Source organism: Danio rerio, chromosome 12 (assembly GCF_049306965.1).
Source record: "Danio rerio strain Tuebingen ecotype United States chromosome 12, GRCz12tu, whole genome shotgun sequence".
Classification (NCBI taxonomy): Eukaryota; Metazoa; Chordata; class Actinopteri; order Cypriniformes; family Danionidae; genus Danio; species Danio rerio.
Genome location: NC_133187.1, coordinates 18,531,457 through 18,544,417, shown reverse-complemented (window position 1 = coordinate 18,544,417; position 12,961 = coordinate 18,531,457). Strand labels below are relative to the sequence as shown.

General features: G+C 36.1%; 1 protein-coding gene and 1 long non-coding RNA gene across 2 annotated transcripts; both read left to right on the top strand.

Moving 5' to 3' along the window:
• Nucleotides 1-5,429: 5,429 nt before the first annotated feature.
• Nucleotides 5,430-6,572, top strand: LOC141376779 (uncharacterized). The gene is made up of 3 exons (XR_012387929.1): nucleotides 5,430-5,503; nucleotides 5,620-5,710; nucleotides 6,123-6,572. It is a non-coding gene; the product is annotated as an uncharacterized lncRNA (long non-coding RNA).
• A 973-nt stretch (nucleotides 6,573-7,545) lies between these two features.
• Nucleotides 7,546-10,054, top strand: zgc:174855. The gene is made up of 8 exons (NM_001103122.1): nucleotides 7,546-7,570; nucleotides 7,780-7,915; nucleotides 8,036-8,158; nucleotides 8,478-8,630; nucleotides 8,818-9,042; nucleotides 9,235-9,403; nucleotides 9,518-9,632; nucleotides 9,716-10,054. The coding sequence occupies exons 2-8, from the start codon at nucleotides 7,793-7,795 to the stop codon at nucleotides 9,813-9,815; spliced, it is 1,008 nt and encodes a 335-aa protein (NP_001096592.1). The 5' UTR covers nucleotides 7,546-7,570; nucleotides 7,780-7,792; the 3' UTR covers nucleotides 9,816-10,054.
• The last annotated feature ends 2,907 nt before the right edge of the window (nucleotides 10,055-12,961 follow it).

The window sequence follows — 12,961 nt, the reverse complement described above, 5'->3', positions numbered from 1 at the left end:
ACTGAGGGCGACGCAGTGGTGCAGTAGGTAGTGCTGTCACCTCACAGCAAGCAGGTCACTGGTCCAAAGACATGTGGTACAGGTGAATTGTGTAGGCTTAATTGTCCATAGTGTATAAGTGTGAATGTGTATGGATGTTTCCCTTAGTTGGGTTGTGGCTGGAAGGGCGTCCGTTGCGTAAAAACGTGCGGGATAAGTTGGTGGTTTATTCCGCTGTGGCGACCCCGGATTAATAAAGAGACTAAGCCGAAAATAAAATAAATGATGAATAAATTTAGACTGACTAAAATTAGCAGACACTATACTTCCAGCACTAAAGTGTCCTTTTATATATCGTTTTCTGGCTGCAGGAGAGAGAACATCTTTGCACATTTGAGAATGTGTGTCAGTGATAAATCGTCACCTTGAAATTCTAAGGTTCTATCTGCGTTCTGAATGATTTTGAAATATTGAGCTTCAAAGTTATTGCATTCCATAGCAAACAGTGTGTGTAACTTTTTTTTTTTTTTTTAATAAAAAGTCTTAAAATGTAAACAACTTATAAAGAAATATCCCATAATGTAAATATGTTGTCATTTAATACGAATATGTCAATAACTCAATTTTGACAAAAATGTCAGATAGAACCTTATAATTCTAAGGTGACAAATTGTTTAATTATTATTTTATCTTTTATTCATCTTTATTTAAACATCAAGCAGTAAATAAATAAAACTAACAAGTCACTTACTAAACATTTTTTTAAGCAAAATCAGACAAATACAAAACACAAAATAATTAGATGCTATCATTAATCTTTCAGGCTAATAAAATCAGTGTTAAAGGCCAGATGATGGTTGATGGTTATAACCAGTATCCTAAAACGAGTTTGGTTATGTTAATTTTCCTCACTTTTTTCAGCATGTTTTTAGTAATTTTCCAGCAATTTAGATTCATATTTCAATGACCTTCCTCAAATCTGACAAGATACCCACCAAACTGGTAAATATTCTGCTGTAAATAGATTTATTATAGGCAAGTTACTGTATAAAATCTACCTGATTTAAAGACCACAAACTGGGACTCCTGTTGTGTGATTGATGCATCCTCATTTTTAGTTGTGCACACTGCAGCTGTGGTGATTCCAGTGGTTATGAACTGTGTAGTTCATTATACTATGAAAATGCAGTGTATCACTTACTGCTTCCTGAAGTGCAGTTGGATCACAGAGAGTTTGAACAGATCTTTTAACCCTGATTTCTTTGCATATCCTGTCTTGTTTATATGCAATAACACCTACATCACACCAATATGATTGTGGACTCACTGCTGTCTGGCATGGTCCTCGAATGGTTCAGATCTTACCTTGAAGGGAGAGGTTACCATGTCAGTATAGGTAACCATAGGTTGAGGTGGACACCCATGACATGTGGAGTCCCACAAGGCTTGATTCTGGTACCTCTCCTGTTCAACCATTACATGCTCCTTCTGAGCCAAATAATGAGAAAAAAACAAATCTCCTACCACAGATATGCTGATGACACTCAGATCTACCTAGCCTTACTGCCTAATGACTACAGCCCCATTGATATCCTCTAACAATGCACTGATGAAATTAACAGTTGGACGTGCCAAAACTTTCTTCTGTTAAACAAAGAGAAAACTGAAGTCATTGCGTTTGGGAAGAGAGATGAGGTTCTCAAGGTGAATGTGTACCTTGGCACTAAAGGTCAAACAACAAAAAATAAGGTCAAGAATGTTGGTGTGACTCTGGAGTCAGATCTTAGTAAATCAGCATACTATCATCTCAAAAACGTTGCAAAAATCAGATGCTTTGTTTCCAGTGAAGACTTAGAGAAACATGTTCATGTTTTTATCAGCAGTAGGGTGGATTACTGTAACGGCTTCCTCACTGGCCTTCCCAAAAAGACAGTCAGACGGTTACAGCTCATCCAGAACGCTGCTGCCAGGATTCTGACCAGAACCAGGAAATCAGAGCACATCACACCGGTATTCAGGTCTTTACACTGGCTCCCAGTTACATTCAGAATAGATTTTATAGTATTACTACTGGTCTATAAATCACTAAATGGCCTAGGACCTCAATACATAACAGATATACTTACTGAATACAAACCTAACAGATCACTCAGATCTCTAGGATCAAATAAACTAGAAATTCCAAGAGTTCAGTCAAAGCAGGGTGAATCAGCCTTCAGCCACTATGCCCCTCGCTGCTGGAATCAGCTTCCAAAAATGATCAGATGTGCTCCAACAGTAGGCACATTCAAATCAAGACTGAAAACACATCTGTTTAGCTGTGCCTTTACTGAATGAGCACTGTGCTACATCTGACAGATTGCACTATTATGTTTTTTTATTCCAGTTTATGTAAAGCACTTTGAATTTCCACTGTGTATGAAATGTGCTATATAAATAAACTTGCCTTGCCTTGCCTATACCTACACACATGTTTGCCAAACAGCTTCCAAAAATAGTTTTTGCTTGATAGATGCCCTTTTACAAAAATGTCTCTAAGTATATTATGGACTGATACAAGTAATGAACCACCAAGTCTGGCATATGTTTTATAAAAGAGATGTCCATCCAGCTGCAACACAGTTCTTATGGTGTGCTCAAACCTGACACGGATGAAGCATCAAGCACATGTGATTTACATGTTAAATTAATACTAAGCTGTGAATAGACATCCTGTGGCACTATTCGTGTGTTTCAGTGAAGTTTATTTCCTCACTGCTGTTGCCACTGGCTTGCATAGTTGGGACCCGTAGAGCTGCGCATAGATGGATTTGCTCCTCAGTGTTTGGACTCTCAGTACTGAATATTAAATGTGTACAAGTTTGTGCTTATGGTCTCCCGCATTTGCATGTGTATGAATGGAAGTCTATGGGGCGATAAAGTGTAGTGTGACTGTGGCTTTTGACAATCTAAACAAGAGGGTGTAATAACAAGACACAAGGAGGCACATAAGAGGATAAGAGGAGCACGTGGCCAACACAAATAAAGACAAAGCCATGTGCTCAGGCACAAAACAAATCCAGAGCCATTAAACAAAGACAATATTGACTGTACAGACTGATAGAAAAGACAAGATTGTCAGGGTGGGACCCTGATAAAAAAGTTTAATAACTTGTTATTCTTTGTGACCAAAAGCAAAAAAATAAATAAATAAATAAAAAAATCTGTGGTATGTCTGAGATGTTATCAAATTATTTACCCTAATCTGAATAAGGCAATTAATGTTTTTAGATGAGTTGCTTTTAGAATGTTTCTTTCATGTTCTCATTTTAAACATAGTAAATAAATCGATTAATGTCTTCATATCACCACGGTATGCTCCAGAGTTTCAAGTAATTTTGGCGGTTTAATTTTTAGGTTTTTGACTTCAACTGCAGTTCAGCAGTTTCACTTTCATTCAGCCACATTTCCTCAATTTCCTCACGACTAACTTTGAGGGATGATTATGAAGCAAGGACTGATGGGAAACAGTTGTTTTAATGGGATTTGATACCGCAAAACAAATTTAAAGAAAACTTCCACATTTCCTGGACAGCATTTGTTTTGGGCGATGAAGAGTGTGATGAGATGGAGATGTGGGTGTCTGTGGTCCTGTACTGACTCAATAGATGCCAAGAGTATAGTTAAGCATATCAGAAACTATATATATATATATTTATAACAACTGAGCTATTTTCTTTATTTGAGGTGGGGATAAAACTTAAAAATAAACTTTAATGTCAGAATAGATTCAGTGCTGAAATCATGAGTTCATGAGGATGTTAAAAGGATGGGAAATAATCTAAAATTCCAGTTTATAATTAATAAAATCAGATTGTGTTAGAAATATGATTTGAAATAAAAACAATCTGATAAATTTTAAGTTCACTCAGCAAAGTTCTGTAACTTAACAGCAACTATCTCCCAGCCTTTACCACTCATTTTATTAGCTTGAAAGTATAACATCTAATTATGTTGTGTTTTGTATTAATGTCTGGTTTTGCTTCAAAATGTTTAGTGAGTAACCAGCTTATTACTTTTATTTATTTACTGCTTTATGTTTAAAAAAGATTAATAAAAGATAAAACGGTAATTAGACAATTATCACTGTAGGGCAAACACAAAAATTCTTAAGGGCGTACTCACACTATGCTATCCGAACCATGCCCAAGCCCGTTTCCTGGATCTTTTGGGAAGTGTGTGCTCTGAATTGGGCTCACTTGGGCTTTGGCGCGCTATGCTTGTGTGTGAGTGCAAAATGTGCCTGAGTCCGAAACTGAAAGCGAGCTTGACGTTTAAGGGACAGTTTGATATGGATTAAGTAATCATTCTTATTGTTTAATGAATGCAAACTGTCATACTTTATTAAAGACATTAACCTCTCACTGATCTGTTCGGCAAAATGTTTGACTGCGTCACTGCATATCAAACGACTTAAATGATATAACGGAGGAAATCTCCACTGTGCTGAGCAAGAGCGCTTCTCTACTAAACAGCACATCATCGATGACGTAAGCGCGCCCAGGCCCGAATGCAATGTGAATGCGGGCCGTCGGGGAAGACGGGAGGAGGGACAAGCGTGCTTTGGCCCAGTTCAAGGCAACTGTTCATAGTGTGAGTACATATTTTCTTTAAAACATTTATATTCTGGATGAATTATAAAGTATTAAGAAGATTTTGCTAATAAAATCAAGAGATAAATTTCACTTATTTTTTTAAGCAAACCAGAGCAATTATTAGGCTTACTTTGAGAAACCAGTTAAGCTAATAAAATTGAGGAAAGATAGATTCACCTTTATTTTAAGAAAATTTACTCAATTATGCAGATTTGATTGAGATGTTTGCATTTGAATCTCAACGAGGGCAGTGACCAGACGACATTTTGAAGAAGCAGATCAACTGTAAGCATGCTAAGAGGTAAGCCTTAACAGTTTTTCATTTTTATTATCTTATATAAGCTCTTTCAGGAAAGACACTGGTGTTCAAGCTTGTTCGGGAGCCTAGTTTCTGCCATAGGCTACGATGTATATAGGGATACACAGGTATTTTTAACCACTCATTCCTATTTAAAATTGATTTGCTTTAATGTTCATTCTGAATTGTATATTGAAACTGAACAAATTATGTGCATTGTAATATTTAACACCAGCGATCAGGCAACATTTAAGCAGGTGGACGAATAACAGTTATCTTGTTGGTTAGCCTAAGCTAAGCTATGTAAGCTATAGCCATTCAATGGGGTTTATGCACAGCAGGCACGTGCACACATAGGGCTCAACCTGTGCAGTGCACATGTCCTTTTTAGTTTTGTATAGAAAGTGCCCTTCCAAAATGATCAAAAGTGCCCCCGCGACGCGGCACACCCTCGGTCCCGCTCTTCAGTAGGCGCGCGACAACACCGGTCTGAGTACGCGCGCGACAACACCGCTCTTGAGTACGCGCGCGACAACACAGCTGATCAGAACACGCGCGACAACACCGCTCTTCAGTACGCGCGCAACAGCAGGTAATTTTTATAATGTTATTATTAGTGTATTATTATTATTATTATTATTATTATTATTATTATTATTATTATTATTTTAGGCAATATTACTAATCTCTTAATTTTTGTTGCATCAGACCTCACATTAAATCAGGGATAAGACGAGAGAAGTTGTCCTCTGTTGCTGGTCTATTTGTAAAAAAAGGGGAGCAGCTCATCCAGTGCAATGTAAGTGTCTTAGACTGATTCAGATTTTTGTGATTTTCAAAAAACTGCATTTTATATTTTTGCATTTTTACAAAAAAAAAAAAAAAAAAAAATATATATATATATATATAGCTCAGTCACTACATTGTTGAATGCACTATTCCTTGTATAAACTTGGTTATATTTATTTATTTGTACACTAGTATGCATTTTGAAAACACCTTGTCCATTATAAGTCAAAATACTTGTGTACTTGTGTTATAGTATCAGTCAGCAATGTCTACTCAAACATTTTGAAGAATTAATGTTCACAGAGATACAAAGAAAGGGTTTATTTCCTTAATGTATTTCCTTAATTTGTTTTAGTAAACTTTAAACATTTGAAATTTACAATTGCATAATTTCACAATAATAAACAATGTTTATTTTACAGTGTGAGACTGCACAGAGGATTGCTGTCTGAGGAATGACCTACGATAAGGATTTCTGCATTGTCTTGGAGGATGAGCGAGTCATGGCTAGCTTGGAAAATCTAGAATTGCTGAACTGGATTTATACAAGTATTCCCCAAATTAAAGTCCCCCACAAACAAACTTTTAAGTTTCTAACACAAACTGCATCAACTGATTAATTCATTGTGCTGCTAATATTTTGAGATAGAGCTTTTATACTGGTCTTATATGTTGTCCAATTCACAAATTCTGTCTAAAAGTGAGTTTGTCTAAAATGTGACTTCCTACAAAAGAAAGTTGACAGAATTTTTTTTTCCATGACATGGATAAAGAACTTTTTTCAGAGCTTAACATTGCTGTACCTTTTAAATAGATTTGTTTAACAAATTGTACCATTTTGTTATCAGTGGAACATGTAATAAAATGATAGCAAAAATGCATTGTGTATGTATTTTATTATAAACTATATATTTTACATTTTATGAATGAGTAATTTTCATTAATGCATTTGACTAAATGGTGGTTGATTTGCTTAAATTATAAAAAGCACATTCCACTAATAAGATTGAAATCATCATCTATAACTCAAAAAAACCTAGTCATTTTCACATGATTCATTCAAGTGGTTTTTGCTAAAAAAATAAATGTGAGTAAATGGTGGTGGATTTGCTTAAATTATAAAATCACATTCCACTAATAATATTAAAATCATCATCTATCACTCAAAAGATTTTGTAATTTTCACATGATTCAGTCAAGTGGTTTTAGCTAAATAAATCACGTTTTCAAACTACCTAAATATATTACGTGCAATAGTGTTACCACACTTTTTTTTTTTTTTTGTAAATAGCACGTACAATTTTTTACAGTGTAATTAGCATTTAAAGTGAGTACAAACAGAAGCCCCTGATGCTATTTAAAATACTCAGTTTTCTAAATGGACTCTGTGTTTCCTCTTGCATTATTCTCTTGGATTAGTTTCTGTCTAAGCATGTGGAATTTGTCAAACACACCCTTATGTGACAAACACAAACAATGATTAAAACAAACGAAACAAACAGAATGTAACAAACCTAAAAAAAATCTCCACATCCCCCAATCAAGTGAAGCATATTCTAGTATGCTTTCCACTTGTGTATTGTAAATGTTGATTTTTATAAACTGTGGAAATAACAAAACATTTCTGATTGCCTTAATCTTGTTGCAGTCTACTAATAATATAAAGAATCACCATAGTCCATTGATGAATACTTCATCTTGTGATGCTGGATCACATGACAAGATGAAGCTCTTGCTGCACCTGATTGGCTGTAAATTGACTAGTTTCATCATCAACGTCAGCCAATGAGAGACCGTCTCTATGTTCAGACAGGCTATAAAACACACTCAATTGTAAGCAATTACAGTCAACAAGGTTTGCTTGTGAAAGGTAAGTGTAAATCTTTCTCCCCCCCCCCTCCTTTCCTTTATAGGAGACATTGCTTGTATTATATTAATGTGACATTTAGCTCAACTCACAGTAAAGTGAACTGCTTGTGCTGTTGCCTGTTTAAAGTGTTTTGTTAATGTTTGTAAATTTTCTTTACATTTGCTTTAAATAGAGATTTTTACTATTATTGTGTTTTTTTTTTCTGTTAGTCTTCCTGGCAGGATGATGTTTGCTTTGCTCATCACGCTGTGCATAAGTGCAGTGTTCACTGCTCCATCTATAGACATCCAGTTAGACGACCACTGGAACTCCTGGAAGAGCCAGCATGGAAAAAGCTATCATGAGGTGGGAAGACTGTAGTCTGTAGCCATGTATCAGCTTAACATGAATGAATGATGCAGTGCATGTGTTTATGTTGAACTGTTGCTTTGCAATAGCTGATACTGTATCTACTTTCTACTCCAGGACGTAGAGGTCGGGAGGAGAATGATTTGGGAGGAGAACTTGAGAAAAATTGAGCAACACAACTTTGAGTATTCCTTAGGAAATCACACCTTTAAAATGGGAATGAATCAATTTGGTGACATGGTGAGCAGTTTAGTATTACAGTCAATTACAGTCATTTATTTCACTATCTATATTGCTTTATACAATCCAAATTGTCAAAAAGAGAAAAAAAGCAATTAAAATGCAAGATTCATAAGTGTGAAACCAGATCAGAATGTTGTTGTGTTTATTAAATGATTCAATTACAGTCAACAACATCCTAGATTGGAGATTTAAGCCCTGTGTGCTCTAAAAGATTTTCAGCAAAATTACTTTAATTCTCAATTTGCGGTGCTATCGATACCTTTTAAAGTACTATTTGTAAGGCTGTTTTAACATTTCACTACAATCTCTTTATTAGACAAATGAGGAGTTCAGACAGGCAATGAATGGTTATAAGCAGGACCCTAACCGGACGTCAAAGGGTGCATTGTTCATGGAACCCAGCTTTTTTGCAGCACCACAACAGGTTGACTGGAGACAGAGGGGCTATGTTACTCCTGTCAAAGACCAGGTGAGTTTAAAGTCACTGAAAACTGCAAATGTTTTATGCTAAATTAGGACCTATAGTTGCATCTATTACAATTGATCTATTTACAGTTGATCTGGTAAACCCAGTTTAATGTATAAATGGCTATTAAATGTCAGTATGTGTATCTGTAGCTTAACTGTTTGGTGACTCTTCTGTTTTGTGGTTTTAGAAACAATGTGGATCTTGCTGGTCTTTCAGTTCAACGGGTGCCTTGGAAGGTCAGCTCTTCCGTAAAACTGGAAAGCTGATTTCTATGAGTGAGCAAAACTTGGTGGACTGTTCCAGACCACAGGGCAATCAAGGGTGTAATGGAGGCATCATGGACCAGGCCTTCCAGTATGTTAAAGAAAACAAGGGGCTGGATTCTGAGCAGTCATACCCTTATCTTGCAAGGGTAAGAATCATATTGTGACAGTTTCTGAGCAATGAAACATTTTTATTTTTTTTGAAGACGGGAATAAACTGCTGTATTTGCAGATTGTGGAAAAATGTCATTTTAGTTTTTTAAACTCTTTAAATGAAGGTCATTAAGTATTTTAAGACTTCAATGTACCACTTTTTTCTTATTTTAACTTTGTGCTTGCAGGATGATCTGCCATGCCGGTATGACCCCCGTTTTAATGTCGCTAAAATCACCGGATTCGTGGACATTCCCAGAGGTAATGAGCTTGCTCTAATGAATGCTGTTGCTGCTGTGGGTCCTGTATCTGTTGCTATTGACGCATCACATCAATCCCTACAGTTCTATCAGTCTGGTAGGTGTCTGATATCCCTCAACTCTAGTTTTAATTCAATATTTGCTAAAATTATTACAAACTTATTACTGACCCTACTGTGCCTTAACTCCTTTCTAATATTCTGATCTTTAGGCATCTATTATGAGAGAGCATGTACCAGTCGACTTGATCATGCAGTCTTGGTGGTTGGCTATGGTTATCAGGGTGCTGATGTTGCTGGGAATAGATACTGGATTGTGAAGAACAGGTATGATGCAAACAATCTTTAGTTTTGCGGGCACAAGCTTGATTGCAGGTTTTCATATTTAATTATTTCTTTCAATTTTTTAGCTGGTCTGACAAATGGGGTGACAAAGGCTACATCTACATGGCAAAAGACAAAAACAATCACTGTGGCATTGCGACAATGGCCAGCTATCCCCTAATGTAAGGCCACTGGAGCCTTCTCTGCATTCTGAAAAAGACACGTTTATGGTTTCTCTATTTTAATGTGTTTTTATTTCTTCTCTTTTTTATCAAGTTGTTCTGCTGTTAGGGCTATGATAGTAGTATTTTAGGAAATTTCATTTTTTTTTGTGTTTCATATATGCTTGTTTATCCAAGAATGAGACTTCTGTACTGTATCTATTTGACCTGCAAATGAATAAATATTAAATTTTCTGGCATGGCAAAAGTCTGTACTGTGTTTATTTGCATATCATGTAGGAATGCCATAAATATTAAATGTTTAAAGTGTTTCTTACAGTTGACCTGTGTTGAATTTAATGGAGCAGATTAAGACGAAGCCACTCTGATTATGTAATACAATTCTGTATAACTGGATCAAATTACCACACAAAATATAATTAAAGGTACAAATCTCAGCATTCAACAATATTGTTTTGATATGCAGTATTGGTAACAGTAAGTATTTGCTTGTTAGTCAATGAAAATAAAGTTTTTTTACTGGTAATAGATAACTCATGGTGCATTAACTAATGTAACCAAACATGAATTTGGATGTTAATAATGCTTTACACAGTAAAAAAAACAAAACAAAAAAAAAAACTAATTTTACAGAAAATCTCAATATTTTTACAGTAATTTTGTAATTTCAAATTATATTCAAAACTTAGTAAAATGACAATCTCTCTGAATTAACAATTTAACTTTCATTTTAGTTTATTATTAAAGACAAATTACTGACATTCTTGTTTTTTTTATACTGGGAAATTACAGTATTAGTAATACAGTATTTTATACAAAAGTCCGTAAAAATTACAAACAACATCTGTAAATTAACAGCTTGACTTTTATTTGATGTACTATATAAGTAATGACAAATTACAGCAATTTGTCTGTTTTTTACATTAAAATTCCCGTATTATTTACAGTGTTTCCTGTTTTTTTAAGTAAATTTAAAATTTCGTAAAATGAAACTAATAAATTGTAATTACTTGCTCTGTGTATATATATATATATATATATATATATATATATATATATATATATATATATATATATATATATATATTTGTAAAAAAACAGGTCAAATGACCAGTAGCTATAACTGCCAAACAAAACCCATAAAAGTACGGTAAAATTTCTTTGTTGAAATAAAATGCAAAAAATAACTCTACAGATATTGTCATTAAAATGTTTACAGAAAAACACTTTTTTTTACAGACTTTTCCTAGATTGTTAGAATCACATCTGTTCAACTAAAGTTAGCCAATAAGTGTTTTACAAAGAAACACTGTTATATTACAGACTTTTCTAGATTATTATGATCAAACACCATCAATAAAGTGACTGCACTTAAAGTTCAAGAGAAAACAATGTTATTTAAAAGAATTTTCCCTAAATCATTATGATTAAGCACCTTTATTAAAATGCCAAGACATGCTCAGGGTCATAATTTAACGGTTTTATTTTTGATCAAAAAAGTCTGGAAAAAACAACAAGCGAGATACAACTGATTAAATTTCTAAATAAGTTTGATCGAAAATAAGTTATTTTCTGGAGGAAGACCAAAATCCAGCCAGGAGGAGGGAAAAAAACAGAACAAAAAGTCTTTTGGCAGTCTTCAACTGTAAACAGTGCTGGCACAACATATTCCCAGCAGAGGGCGTCCCTTTCATGATCCTCAGACAAAAAGAAAAGCAAAACAACAGCCGGAATAATGTCACAAACTATAACAGAAATTCAGCAGTCTTCTCAACATTACACAGCAGGGGGCGCTTGATGAAGCGGACGTGTGGGGGATGCAGAGGAGCGAGTGAGCAAGAGGAAGCTGGTGTTCAGAAAAAGCGAGAAGAAGTTCAGCCTAGGAACAGAGGGAAATAAGGAAAAAGGCCCAACACTGAAGGCAATGGCCCTGGAGATGCAGCAAAACAGAAAAGCCAACTGGACTGACATAGAGAGGGAACAATGTCACATTTGACATTGTGCATGTGCCGGGTAAACAGCTCATAAACGCTGACACATTATCAAGAGCCCCAGTAAAACATACATTTACGCAGGAGGAGAAACAGGAAGAGGAGGAAGTAAAGGTGTTTGTGGATGCAGTAATTCAGGGACTCCCAGCTACAGAGACACGGTTTACTATTATAATGAAGAGTCAGAAAGCTGATCCTATTTGTGGAAAACTCATCCAATACTGTGAGACTGAGTGGCTGATGAAACATGATCTTCCACCTGAGTCAGGGCCATACTGGCCTGAAAGAGAAAATCTTACTGTTGCTGGAGAGCTACTCCTCAGGGGCCAAAGAATAGTAATTCCTCAATGGATGAGGCAGGAGGTCCTGCATAACATACACGATGGTCACCAGGGTATTGTCAAATGCCGAGCCTGAGCCCGTCAGGCCGTCTGGTGGTCAGGACTGTCTATTCACATTAGTCAGTTGGTGGAGAACTGTACTATATGTTCACAGAATAGAGCAGAACACGGAGAACCCTTGCTGTCTACCCCAGTGCCTGAAAGACCCTGGCAGCGAGTGGGCACAGACTTATTTTCTGGGAAAAGACACCATATCTCCTGGTTGTGGACTATTTTTCATGCCACACTGAAGTAGCATGTCTCAATGTAGCCACAGCAGATACTGTAATTGCAGCACTATAAGATGTGTTTAGTCGCCATGAAATTCCAGAGACTGTTATGTCAGACAATGGACCACAGTATAGCTGTGCACTCTTTAAGAATATTGCAAGTGACTATGGGTTTGCACACATTACTAGCAACCCGAGATACCCACAAGCAAACGGAGAAGCAGAGCGTGCAGTGGCAACAGTAAAAGGACTATGAAAAGGAGGCAGAGAGAAAACAAAAGCTTTTTTGACATATCGGGCTACGCCTCTAGAGAATGGCTACTCTCCAGCACAACTTCTCATGGGGAGAGTACTGCGCACTACATTACCACAGCTTCCAAAGATTTTAAAACCTCGATGGCCAAATATCAAGGGGTTCAGGAAGTGTGAGATGCGAACCAAAGACAAATAGCGATGCTGGTATGATATGCGCCACCGAGTACGTCCTTTGCCAATACTGAAACCTGGAGAACGTGTGTGGCTGCCAAGAGAACAATCTCAATGGACAGT

Coding starts and splice junctions, on each gene's coding strand:
- zgc:174855 (NM_001103122.1), top strand. CDS start 7,793: ATGATGTTTGCTTTGCTCATCACGCTGTGCATAAGTGCAGTGTTCACT. Junction 7,916..8,035: donor ATGGAAAAAGCTATCATGAG/GTGGGAAGACTG, acceptor TTTCTACTCCAG/GACGTAGAGGTCGGGAGGAG. Junction 8,631..8,817: donor TTACTCCTGTCAAAGACCAG/GTGAGTTTAAAG, acceptor TTGTGGTTTTAG/AAACAATGTGGATCTTGCTG.